This window comes from Balaenoptera musculus, chromosome 10, assembly GCF_009873245.2.
Source record: "Balaenoptera musculus isolate JJ_BM4_2016_0621 chromosome 10, mBalMus1.pri.v3, whole genome shotgun sequence".
Taxonomy (NCBI): domain Eukaryota; kingdom Metazoa; phylum Chordata; class Mammalia; order Artiodactyla; family Balaenopteridae; genus Balaenoptera; species Balaenoptera musculus.
This window is the reverse complement of record NC_045794.1, coordinates 94,881,844-94,895,197: the sequence shown is the minus strand read 5'-3', so window position 1 is coordinate 94,895,197 and position 13,354 is coordinate 94,881,844. Positions and strand designations below refer to the sequence as shown.

General features: G+C 48.3%; 1 protein-coding gene across 3 annotated transcripts in view; it reads right to left on the bottom strand.

Annotated features, from left to right (window-relative positions):
- The window catches only part of GTPBP1 (GTP binding protein 1), a 28,547-nt gene extending 15,453 nt beyond the window's left edge, over positions 1–13,094 (bottom strand). For 2 of the 3 annotated variants that reach the window (XM_036864629.1, XM_036864630.1), the window contains exons 1-4: positions 12,879–13,094; positions 10,095–10,206; positions 4,021–4,201; positions 3,076–3,424 (exon numbers count right to left, since the gene is read on the bottom strand). In XM_036864629.1, the coding sequence (XP_036720524.1) occupies positions 3,076–3,424; positions 4,021–4,201; positions 10,095–10,206; positions 12,879–13,070 (834 nt within the window). In that variant the 5' untranslated portion in view covers positions 13,071–13,094. Of the gene's footprint in view, positions 1–3,075; positions 3,425–4,020; positions 4,202–9,953; positions 10,012–10,094; positions 10,207–12,878 lie in introns of those variants that run through there. The other variant, XM_036864632.1, reaches the window with a different exon arrangement.
- Positions 13,095–13,354: the final 260 nt, after the last annotated feature.

Below are 13,354 nucleotides of genomic sequence, written 5' to 3'. Positions count from 1 at the left end.
GGTTCGAGCCCTGGTCCAGAAAGATCCCACATGCCGCGGAGCGGCTAGGCCCCGGTGCCACAACTACTGAGCCTGTGCTCTGGAGCCCGCGAGCCACAACTACTGAGGCCTGCGCACCTAGAGCTCGTGCTCCGCAACAAGAGAGGCCACCGCAATGAGAAGCCCATGCACCGTGACAAAGAGTACTGCCCATGTGCGGCAGTAAAGACCCCGTGCAGCCAAATAAATAAATATAAATAAATTTATTAAAAAAAAAAAGCAATGGCAGCTGTTACGACTGTTACCATTCCTTCCTGTAACAATAAATGTTTTAAAATATTATCATAAAGGCTGGTTAAATAAATTAGAGCACATGCACAAGTGTGCGATACAAAAGAAAGAGAAAACTCTTAACTGATGTGGGGTAATCTCTAAGATATGTTTTAATGGGAAAAAGCAAGGTGGTATACAGCATGCTACCACAGGGAGTGGTGACTGGATCACCGTTTGAAAAAAGCAGCTGGAAGACATTTGGGGGAACATCTGAGATAACATAAATACTTTTAGACTAGATATTGTATGATATTAGGGAACTCTTGTTCGTCTTCTTGGTTGCAATAACAGGAGGAGACTGTGTGCTAAAGTAATTTAGGAGCTGTGTGCTGAAGTATTTGGGGGTGAAGAGTCACAATGTCTACAATACAATCTACCTTCAAATGATACAGCCAAAAAACCAACCAACCAAAAAAACAAAAACAAACAAAAAGAAAACAAAAACCATACACACACACATAGAAAAACTCCACATACGCATCTATCACATGTACAGATAAATATGGCAAAATGTTAATGATTGTTGACTCTGAGTGGTGGGTTTATGGTATTCGTTGTACTATTCTTTCAACTTTTCTGAATGTCTGAAATTGGAGGGAGAGAATATACACATATATGCTGGTGTGATTACAAAATATCTCTAGAGGATACATAAGAAACTGGAAGTACTGGTTGCCTGTGGAGGAAACAACACAGGCGGAAGAGAGGCTTTAAGTCCTTTGGTACCTTTTAATTTTTGTACCATGTGAATGTATTACTTACTAAAACAAAATAAAATTAAAATTAAAATCGCCATGACATATTTATACAGGGCTTTATACATTCCACAGGGACTTCCCTGGTGGTCCGGTGGTAAAGTCCCCTTCCAAGGCAGGGGACGCAGGTTCGATCCCTGGTTGGGAAACTAAGATGCCACATGCCGCGGGGTAACTAAGCCCGCGTGCCACAACTACTGAGCCCGTGCGCCTCAACCAGACAGCCCACGTGCTGCAAACTACAGAGCCCAGGCACTCTGGAACCCGCGTGCCACAACTAGAGAGAGAAAACGTGCACGCTACAACTAGAGAGAAGCCTGCATGCTGCAACGAAGCGCCAGCGCGCCGCAACGAAAGATCCCGCGTGCTGCAACTAAGACCCGCCACAGCCAAAAATAATAAATAAATAAAATAAATATACATTCCAGTGTCTTCAAGCGATGCTCTCATCGGATCATTACGATTCCCAGGTGAGCTACCACCCCGCCAGCACAGATGTCCCACGCATGTTCCCTTTGCCTACACCGAGACCCCTCCACCATTTCCCTCCTGATTCTTCCCATTCCCTCCAACCACCTTTCCTAACCAACCCAGACCTGCTTTTGTTCTTCCCAAGCGGGATAAAAGAATGCTCTCTCTCTCTGTTGTCTCTATATTTTCAAGGTTTTTTTGTTTTTGTCTTTCTGGAAATTGATTGCCATGGAACAATAATGAAATATTTCATTGTTTTCCACAGAAATTTTTAGTATTTAGCTCATGGCCCAGAAGTCAGATAATACATAACATTTCATCTGGGGTGAAGATATGTCCGTTAATTGACCTTGATCACTGTAGCTCAGTTAGAAAAAGGCTCATGTTAAACTGATTTCTATACCCTTCTTAATCTCAACCCAACAACAGCCCCAAATACACCCTATGGCGCTTCCTTCGAAACCCCTTTTTGTAGAGCGGCTTTCCTTAGCCAGTCAAGGTCGGTAAGGGCCCCTTGCAACGTTCAAAGATATGGGAGATAAAACCACACTGATATCGCAAGAACCTCGGGCAGAGAGCTGACAAGAGTGTTCACACATATGCTCTGCCTCTCTTTACTCTCCGGTCTGGGGAGAATTTGCCTGAAAACCTGTGTTTGTGGGGCAACTTGATCAAGTTTGCTCTGAACAGATGTTGGCATTTACTACACTTATTAATACAGGCAGCTGGAGGAACTGGGAAATGGGGAAGGGTTTTGAGAAGGATTTTTGCCAAAGGAAAACTCGCTCGCTTGCACTCTCTGTGAAAGCTGTGAAGTTGTGACCAAGGCTGTGGGCCTCACAGACCCCTACTCTCTGGCCAGGCAGATCAAAGGGGCCCAAATGCGAGCTTCGAAGCATGATCCAGCCCAGAAGCCTCTGCTCCCTTCCCTTTTCAGTTCACCTACATGATGAGCTGCTGAAAAATCTATTCCCACTAGACTGTAAGCTCTATGGGGGCTTGGGACAGCCTGTTCACTGCTCTGTCTTCAGGCCTGGCACAGTAATAGGCATGCAGAAGCTTCTCAGCAAATAGCTGTGGGACTGGTTGACACTGGTTCCAGGCTTCAGAAGAGGCCACCTCTCAGGCCCCTCAATGGCTGTCTGCGCTCTCCTCCATTTCCTTCCCAGGCCGCCCCATCTCTGAGGGTGCTGCCTGGTGTCATCTCAAAGTAGCCCAACTCCAGGAGGAAACACTTCTGAAGGTAATAAGAAATGCCCCAGGAGAAACCCTCCCCACCCCTCTCCGAAAAATAAGAGAGGTCTGCAAATGGCACCTTGGTTTCTGCTTAGAGGATCTCCTCCTGGCCTAACCTAGGAGAAAGATCAAGGTACACTCCTTGAGAAGGCTGGGCACCCCTGCAAAACTTGTCGTTCTTATCCAATTTCAAAGCCCTAAACCAAAAGGCCCCGGTCTCAGAACAATTGCAAACACTTGCATATCACCACACCCCAGGAGCCCAGCTGAAGCCCCCCGTCCTCAGCAGCGCCTCACTCACCATGAGCATGCAGAAGTCAGGCAAATGGCCGGTCATGCCAAAGACAGTGGTCTTCAGGTACTTCTCATGGCCAGCCAAGTCGATGAAAGTAATCACCTTAGTGGATTTCTCACAGATCTTTGTCCACTCCAGGCTGCCACCATGGCTGTCTGGCTTGTTTACCACATTGCCTTCACTGTCAAAGCCCAGAATGTCGTTGCCCACACTGCTGGTGCGACCAGATTCAATCTCATGTTTGTGGCGGAAGAGTTTCTGGCGGGCGAAGCCTCGGCCATTGTCCAGCTCCCCGTGGGTCAGGACCCCCAGAAGCGTGCTTTTGCCGGCATCCACGTTGCCCACTACCGCTACCCTGTGTGAACACAAACGCACACATTTGTGTGAGAGCTGGTGAGTGAGTGAAGCGAACCTCAGCAGCCGGATCCGTAAGGACAGGCTCACGCCCGAGCCTCTCCAGCTCTCTGCTCCTTCTATTCATGGATGAGCACATTAGGAATGCTCCTGGAGCTGTATCCAGGGAGTAGAAAGTTATTCCGGAGGAACTGAGTTCCCACCACAATGACTTTCTCCCTTAACTTCCACTAGCTTTCCCAAAGCTGCCAGACAGAAGCCCTAAAGCCAAGAGAGGTACAAAATGCTCTCCTCCATTACCCTGGTTTCAAGCCTCCCGGCCTGATGGGAAAGCAAATGCAGCCCACAAAATGGCCACAGAACATATGGTTGGCCTCTCTCCCACTCTTTCCAAAGGGAAATATTTAGGGATGAGGAAGTGCAGAAACAGAGAATGGAGCTATGGTGTCTCTGGACACTCTTTCCATGCCTCACGAAGCGAAAGGGTGTAGCCGACATGCCAGGTGTCAAAGGCTCAATCACCATTCTCTGTGAAGCCCTAGACCCCAAGGTCATGCTTCAGGGGACCTGGAACTGAAGGTTCTGAAGCCTCCTCACCTGACTTCCAGGAAGTCATTGTCTCCTACTCGTTTCCGGACCAGGTAATCGCGCACACGGCCCCCAGCTTCTTGGCGTTCCCGGAGGAGGATGACATCAGCCTCTATTTGTTCTGCCATGCTCTTCACTGTGGCGTAGGAGGCCTCCATGTCAGCTTCACTCAGCCCGTACTCAGTCCCATCTGGTGACAAGAGCCCTGACGTCAGCCTGCCATCAAGTCTGCCAGCCGGCCACCCCTAGCCAAGGTCCCACCCTGGGCCCTGAAGAACATGGCTCTCTCTACCAGATACTTCAAAAACTTGGGCACAAGTAAAGTTAATAAATAACAGGCTTCCCCATTAAGCAGGGCATTCATTAATTCATTCAACAGTAATCGCTGAGACTCTCCTAGGTTTTATGCCAAGTCTCATGCTGGGTACTGGGAATACAGGTGCCCTTAGCGAGCTCACAGCCCAGCGGGAGAGACAGGAAATTAATTAACTGCAATACAGCTTGAGTGCTTTACTACAGAACTGTACAAAGAAAATGTAAAGCATGAGCAACTAGCATTGCCTGGGGAAGCTGAGGACAGCTTTGCAGGGTGCTGACTCCAAGCTGCGTCTCCAAACATGAAAAATGGGCCTGCGGAGAAAGGAGGAAAGACATCCTAGGCAGCAGAGCAAAGCATGGAGCACGGCAGACCACGGCACGTCCAGGGACCAGTAAGCAGCTCGGCGCGTTGGGGAGCAGGATGTCAAGTGGCGGGAGACCACATGAGAGGCAGAAACAGTTTGGCAGACGAACATCACACAGCAGCAAAACACATATGTACCAGGGTGGGAAGCCTTGGGGTTACACAGGGGAGTAACAAGATCAGATCGCTGTGGGACAGAAAGATCTCTTGAGCAGCAGTGTAAAGTGAGCGCTGGCAAGCGAGAGACCAGAAACGGGGAGCCCAGTTAGGAAGTAATTCTAATAATCCAGGCAAGAGATAATGACAGGAGTCAAAGGAAAATGGAGAGAGAATTTAAGAATGAGTTTAGGGACAGATTTTAACAGAGGTGGCTCAGGTGAAATGTCCAGCGAGTAGCTGGAAAAAATGAGTCTGAGCTTTGGATGAGGAAGGATGGACCAATCAACCACTAATTTACTGAATGCCTACTGTGTGACAGTCCCGGTCAGGTACTGTCCACGTGGTGTCACATTTCATTCCCGCAGTAGCTCCTCAGCTTCTCCTCCAGCTGTCTCCTGGGAGCGCTCCTCTCCTTCCCTGGGCTCACGTGCCCAACCTCTTTTCTGCCTCCAAAGACCCTGCAGCACCGTCTCTCACCCCGTTCCACTTCTTCCCCATACAAACAAGCTCAAGGCTTTTCTAAACTAAAGGAGACCCAACCCCTCTTCCCTTGCCCCAGCTTATCTACTGAGCTACCATCTCCTCCAAGCATCTCCAGAGTAGTGGACGCTTGTTGACTTTATTTCCTCACCACCTTCTCACTGATCTGATGACTCTGGAAAAAACTGGTTTTCAAGTCATCAGTGGCGTTCTGCCCACTCATCCAATGCCCTTTCCTTGACCCCTTCACAGTCAACACTGCTGGCAACTGTCCCTTTGTTTACTGAAGCACTTCATTCCCACCCTGCCTGTCTATAACCCAAACTCTACTGATTCACCTCCCGGCCCTCTGGGTCTTCCTTCTGTCTCCTCTGCTGGCTATTCCTGCTGCTGTCCCCAAATGCCAGTCTTTTTCAGTAGTCAGTCAGTGGCCTTCTTCTCTATCCTTGAAACACCCCCCTTGGCCTTCTCATTCTATGGGTTCAACTGTCACTTTGAAAACTATGAAAACATTCATATCTAGTCACTCTTCCCAGAGCTCCATCCACACCCTTTTTAAACAACAGCACAAAAACTAACACCATTAATAAAGCATTTTAGTCCTCCCTGCAACCCCATGAGTTAGGCATTACTGTTCCCATTTAACAGTGGGGAAACAGAACCCAGAGGTCTCTGAGCTGGGAGGGAGCAGAGGGGCCGTGTGAGCTTGGGTCTTCTAATCCCAAACCTAGAGCCTTTTCCTCAGCAAGGGCTCCTCTTAGTGCCAGACCAGTTCCTCCTCTTGCCTTACCTATTTCTGATGACACCACTATCCTTCCAGTCACCCCAGCTTAACACTCATCACTCCAGTCCTGCCCCTTTCCTTGTCCCTGCTCTCCTCTTTTTGCCAATCCAATGCCACCAGCCTGATGCAGGCCGTTATTCTACCTGAATGGCCACAAGAGATCCCTAGCTGGTCTTAGCAAATCCAGTCTCTGTTTCCTCCAACCCATCCTGCATAGACATACAAGCTCAGGGTCCTAAACAATGCACAGCTCTGACGTTGTCACTTCCGAGTCAAAGCCTTGGAAGGGCTCCCCAGGCCCAGCAGCGCTCAGTTCCAATTCCTTAGAGGCTTCCATCCCCCTCCCCCGTCCTCGCCTTCTAAGCTTTGCTCCAGTGCAGGTGGCCCCGTCACCATCCCTCCATGCCTCTGCACTTCTCTAGCTCTGTACCTTTGCTCACGTATTTCCCGCCCTAGAAAGCCAATCAGCGCATCTCCACTTGTCCAAATCCTACCCATTCTGCTCCCTTATGAAGTTTACCATGGAACAGCGTTCTGGATGCGTGTCTTCCCCTGCTATACACAAGCATCTCGAGGACAAGGACCATATCTCAAACATTCCTGGACGCTCCACGAGGGGTGTCTTTCCTACACCAACTCCTCAAACGTTTGTAAAATGCAAAACAAATGAACAAAGAGGATGCAGTTGAGCCAAGGAGTTTCTTTTTCTTTTTCTTTTTTTGGCTGCGCCGCATGGCATGCAGGATCTTAATTCCCCGACCAGGGATCGGACCCATGCCCCCTGCAGTGGAAGCACGGAGTCTTAACCACTGGACCGCCAGGGAAGTCCTGCAAGGAGTTTCTAAGTGCATGGCCAGCTGAGCTCTGGAAATATTCTGGGTGAGAGAAGGACTCGGAAGCATCCCGAAGAGAAGGCCAGCTAGCCCTGCCATTCTTGCCAGACCCCCAAGTTCTGTTCAAACTTTCCTGCTTCTGGTACAATGAGAAGCAAAGCTTTCAGATCCTACCCCACACCAGCAGGCAATCACCAGTGTCACCTCATCCATCCAGGACTTCCAGAAATGCACCCGGTCACATTACCCTTCTCCAGCACGCTCTGTACTCCTCACTCTGTAGGAGTGGAAACAAAGGCCAAGGAGAAAAGCCGCAGAGGTCCAATTACTAAAGGCCACATATTCAGCCATGCAGGAACCTAATCAGATCTCGGTCCTGCCACTGACTTACCTTTCCTATATGTACTCTCCTGCTCAACATGCTGCAAAGGCTCCCCAGACTTCCAGGATAAAAGTCTAAACGCTCTGGTATGGCATTCAAAGACCCTCAGATCTGGGCCCTGAGTACCTGTCCAGTCTCCCCTCCTGACACTCCCACCCTCACATTCTACATTTCCTACTTTACTGAATCACTCCTGGTCCACCAAATACTCCACGCTCGCCAATGCCTCCGTGCCTGTGGCTTTCTCTGCTCACTCACTACTGCCTCCACTCCCCTAGAAAACTCCTACTCATCCTTTAGAATTCACTGAAGGGGCACCTCCTCCTTTGGAAAGACTTTTAAGTCTTTTCTGACCCTCCCACGAAGATGTAACACTCCTCCCATGCTCCCTGAACTTTTAGTGCAGTACCTGGGTCTTAGAAAGTCATGATTTAATATTTGAGGAATGAACAAGGTTCTTTTTGAAAGAAATCTCATGGTAAATCAACTATAACCTGGAACCCTTAGAAAATTACTACCGCAACTATTAATACTAGCTAACATTTATATAATGCTTACTATATGCCAAGTGTTAATCTTTACCATGCCACCAAGGACTAGATTCTGTTATTATCCCCATTTTAAGACAAGGAAAAGAACCAGTAGGCAAACTTAGACCCACCAGGTTCCAGACCCTGAGCTAACTACTAGGTCACACTGCCTCCTTTTAAAATATCAACCTTAACTTAAGAATGTATGCTTAGGGACTTCCCTGGTGGTCCAGTGGTTAAGACTCTGTGCTTCCAACGCAAGGGGTGCGGGTTCAATCTCTGGTCGGGGAACTAAGATTCTACATGCTGCGCGGCGTGGCCAAAAAAAGAAAAAAAAAAAAGAAAAAAAGAATGTATACTTAAAGAGCACATTCCTCCACCCTGCTTCGAATTTTTTTAAAGTCTAATTTATCCCTACAAAACTTGCCTCAGGTTGTGGGGGCAGTGGTGGTACCATCTGCCCGATTTCATAGACGAAGGAAGCGTCAAACAGAGGGCAAGCACCAAGCACACACAGAAAGTCAGGGATGAAGCTGACCTGGGGGCCTCGCATCTCTCTTAGTCTTCTGCTTGATCTGCAACTTGTTTAACTAATTACAATCTCTTTCTGCCCCTAAAGAATTCCAGCAGGAAGCAGTCACTATGAATCTAATAGCATCCAATTTGTAGATGCAAAGATAATGCTTGGGTGTGTAAAATACGTGCTAATGAATGTCTGACATCTTCTTATGCTGTGCCACGGGAGGGTTAATGAACTGTGAGCCACCAAGGTACGGTAAAGTTCACTAAGAGTCCACATTAAAGAATAAGCAAAGAGTGGGGGCTTTAAGAATCTAGGTCTTCAAAGAACAGTCCCAACACTTGTCAGAACTGATCTAGATGTGGTTTCTTCAGTTCTATAAGCTTGAGGTGACCTTTGAGTGGTTCATCCTATTACAGCAGGCCAGATGTGCACCTGACACAAAAGCTTTCAAAAGGCTACCAATGATCCCCCTAGTCACCAAATGGAATGGCTTTTTCTGAACCTGACTCTCCCTGCTGTCTCTGTAACACTTGACAATGCTGGCCAACTCCCTCTCTTTCTTGACAGAACCTCTTGGTTTGCCTATCTCTCTGACCATGCCTTCTTTAAGGTGGTAACACCTAAAACTGGGGAGGTGGCAGTAAATACAGAAAGGAAAGGATAGATATGAGAAACATTTCAAAGGAAAGCAGAGCAGTATTTGGAGATCAAACCCTTCTTTCTTGTGTCATTCTTGCAGCATTTCCAAATATTGTTTTCTACTGAGGTTAACTATGTATATGCCATCTCTCCTTCTTGGGACAGAGACCAGATTTTAAGTATCTAAAAGTGCTTTGCAACAGTATCAACACCTTCTAAGGTACTTCATAGATATCTGTCAAATAGTTTAAGACTGATTTTGAGATTTCCTCCATCTTAGACTCAAAGTACAAAAGAATTATTACCTGCCTTTACAAAACCTACATTCAGCAAAGAGAACTAGTCCCTTAATGATGCATCGAGGCCTACTTAGGCTTCTTGTAAAGATGACAGAGACAAGATCTGGTACAGGCTAAATTCATAATTATTAAACAAGTCCAGCTGCCATTTCAGCAAAGATAATGTCTTAATGAAGATGAGAGTAAGCAGGCTTTGTATTGAGGATATAACTAGGAATGACCAGGGGGAAAAAAGCCCAGGATATAATCTGGGATTCTGTCATGGGGGCTGCCTTCCTCTAAAACAATGGGCCCCATTACAATGGAATAAGGGGCTTGGAGGACAATAACAAGTCCCTTCCAGAATGGCAACAAGCCTAGATGTCTGATGGGATCTCACAGGGAGAAAAGAGGACCTCTGTTATCACAGCTATCCCCACCGAATGGTCAGTATGGTCCAGGGCAAGGCAGCCTTGCTGAAGAGAGGAATTCTGGATGTCCTTTCCTTGCTGACATCAAGAAGTATCACAGGGGTCCTCTGCTAAGCAGGCAATAAGTAGCAATGGGATCTGTAAATCGGGCTTGGAGGGGAAGACCTAGAGCTGCCTAAGGAAGGCTTAATTCTAGAACTAACTGTGACTTACTCTATTACCTCGGACAAGAAGTTTCCTTGCTTTGTGCTTCATCTCCTCTTATGCAAATGTAGAGTACTGGCGGTAGAAAAGCAGCATCTGTAAAACCGCTTGGAAAGTGAATTTTTAAAATAGTAAAGTGAAAGGAAAACTATGCTCACCTGATCCCTGCCCAATGACATATATGGTCTCTCCGCATCCCTCGTCCATCCTCTCCCACATTTGCCGAAGTAGGCTGTCATACTGCTCTGATGTAGGGCTCACTAGAACCAGCTAGAAGAGAAACCAACAGCCTTAGGACCACACTTACTAGAAGAACACCACAGCCAAAGCAGATCAAGAGCCTGACCAAAGACCCTGACTGAACCCCACAGCACCCTGATCTAAAATAGCTGTGCAGCCCTCTCATGCCCTCTCTGCCTCTCCTTAAATAGCCTTTGAGCCCAAGGCCTTATGAGAGTCGAGTTATATGAAGTACTGAAATGAGTACGTCTGAACCACAACCCACAGAAAAGAGGGTGTGAGCAGCCTGCCTCCTGCTGCTTAACGGGAGAGGCAGGACCCACAGTGACCGAGAATCTGGCATTGTAGGTAGAAATTAATGAGTAGTGCTTTACACCTACATGCCAAAGTCTTCTACCTGCAGCTTGCAACTCACAGGACAGAGATCTCACATACTGCCATGCCCTCCATCCAAGCAAGGCCAATGGTTCCCATAATAACATAAGAAGTCTGTTCCAACTTGCCTTGGCTATCTTGATTATTTAGGAATCGGCAGTAAAAACTGCTGCAAGACTCATCTTTATCAACAAAACACATTACCCCTAAGATGGGTATTAGCACCGTCATTTTGCGACTTTCTGCCAATAACACTAAAATATCAACCACTTATCTGAGGAGGCCATTTACCAACAGGCATGTCAGATCCCATTCTCTAACCACTCATGTGTGACCTTGGACAAAGAACTTAACCTCTGAGTCTCAGTTTTTTAATCTACAAAATGGAGATACTACTACCTACATCCTAAGGCCACTGTAAAGACCAAATAAGATAAGATGTAAAGCATCCAGTCCACAGCTCAATAAGTGGTAATTACAATTTTCTTCACCCAGTCATCCTAGAAAAATCTTCCTGGATGAAACTAGCCACCACAGTTCACTAATTGTTTCTCCTTTTGGAAGCTCTCAGAGCCTTATGTCCATCCCCACATTTAACTGTAGCAAGTATATAAACTTATAGCTTCTAATCTTTTCCTCAGGAATCAATCTGTTCAACCCATCTATTCTCTCCCTTCACATCAGTTTTTCTTTTCAATATCACCAGTATTAATCTACATATAGCTTCTCAACTTTAAAATACTGAGAAGGACTTCCCCAGCTACGTGATGAAGCAACACTTCCCTATCCTGGAACATTAAATAAGTTGGTCAGGAAATAAAGGTACTACTCTCTGCAACTCTGCCCTGCAATTTCCCACCGTTTTCAGGTTTCTTCAGCACCTTGGCCATGAATTGACATCTAGCTCATCTGCTTGAGTCAAGTGTATCTCTTAACAATTTCCTGAGTTGACTCATCAGAGCTTATACTTTGAACCTGGGTGCTGGGTCCTGTGCATCGTGTCCCATTACCTCACACATTTCCCCTGACCATCCTCTCTCTGAACTTGGCCAGCCTCGTTATGGCATCAGAGGCACCAGACAGGACCACTGTGACAAGGTGCAGTACCAGCTTCTAAGTGCTCAGCAGAGACTAGAGGGAGAGCTCAGTTAGCTGCAAGGTAAAGTTCTCTCCTGTTTGGATCAAGTTTCATGCAATTTTGCCACCGCAGACTAGAAAGTCACAAATGTTTTCAAAAGTCGTTAAACTTCTCTACTGTAAGTATTCAACAACAGGTAGGAGGTGGTATCGGTGTTCTATCTTGCATCAGCTGCTATTTAATCTGCACAGGGAATTATCACTTTATTCAGTTCACTTCAAACATTTACTGAATAGTATGTAACCGGCAGTATAGTAGGTTTCTTACATACAGTTCTCATTTTTACAATGCATCTGTACTAAAAAGATGATGGTGCTGGAGAACTGAGAGGTTAAGAAACTTTCCCAAGGTCACAGAGCCTTTTTAACTGGCAGGGCAGGAAAGGGAACCCAGCCCTGTCTGACTCCCAAGTTGGCATTCTTTCTTTTAGCAATGTTAGGCACCTTCGAAACACCAGTCCCAAATTATACCTAATTTTTTATTCCTCCCACCCCCAACGCCAAGCAGAAGATGAGCCCTTAAATCCTGCCCACCTTCTCAAGAGCTCAGAAGACACGATTTAAATCGTCCTTCATTATTCCAGTCAAACAACATAAGGTTCCACTCCCAGAATGGCGAAATGGTGGGTCACTGCCCATCTTTCACTTCTGTTTTGGGTGGGTTTGTAAAGTAGACATTCTTCAGACGTCCTTCTCCCGGACTGAGCGACTACTTAATGTTTCCTCTCCCGACACCAGGAAGAGCCGCAGCTGCCTCCCTGCTCCCCCCTCGGACTACATGATCCTCCCGCGCGCCCTGCCCAAGCCACCTCCGACCCTAGGCTGCCGTGGACAGTCCACGGGGAGAGCCACTCTCGATCTCGGGGGAGGCGGCACCGCGTGAGGACGACCACTGCACGAGTAGCTGCCGGCATCCGGCGCCCGCGTTCCACGTGGCGGAGCCGAGGGGTTGTGATCTCGGCGGGAGCCGGACGGCGGGAGGCCGGGTGGGCGCCGCCGCGGAAGGACAGCGGTGCGGCGGGCCGCCGGAGCCGCCCCTCGCCGGGGAGCCCGCCGCGCGTCCCGCACTTACAGGTGGGTGGGCTCGGCCCCTCCCGCCCCCGCCGTCGCCCCGGAGACTGCTCGGCCCCACCGCCCGGTCCCCCTCGGCGCCCGGTCCCCTCGACGCCGGCGCCGGCGCCCGGGCCTACCTTGCTGGTGAGGTCCAGCTCCGGTTCGCCGTTGAGCGCCTCGCCGTCCTCGCTGCAGTCCGAGTCGAAGCCGCCGTGGAGCCGGGCGGCAGCCGCCGCGGCCCTGGCCGCCCCCGGAGAGCTGGGCTCGGGGGCGAACATAGAGGCAGGGACCGGCGAGTCCATCGGGAAGCGACTCCGCTCGGCCGCCATCTTTAATAACTTAGGCTAATTCGTAGCCGGCCTCCCCTCCCTCCTCAGCTCATTTGCCTAATCTATGCGCAACCCCGCCCCAAACCTTATCAGAATAATTTATGCGAAATTTCTCCAGCCGCGTAGAGGATGACACGTATCTCTAGCTAAGAAACAATCGACCAGGCCTCTCAGCCACCAATCGCTGCAGCTCTTTCAAGCACCTAATGAATAATTAATGAGATCCAAAGCCCAACAACAAATGTCTGAGGCGTCACGCGCCTTGATCGTAACTTGGGAGGGAC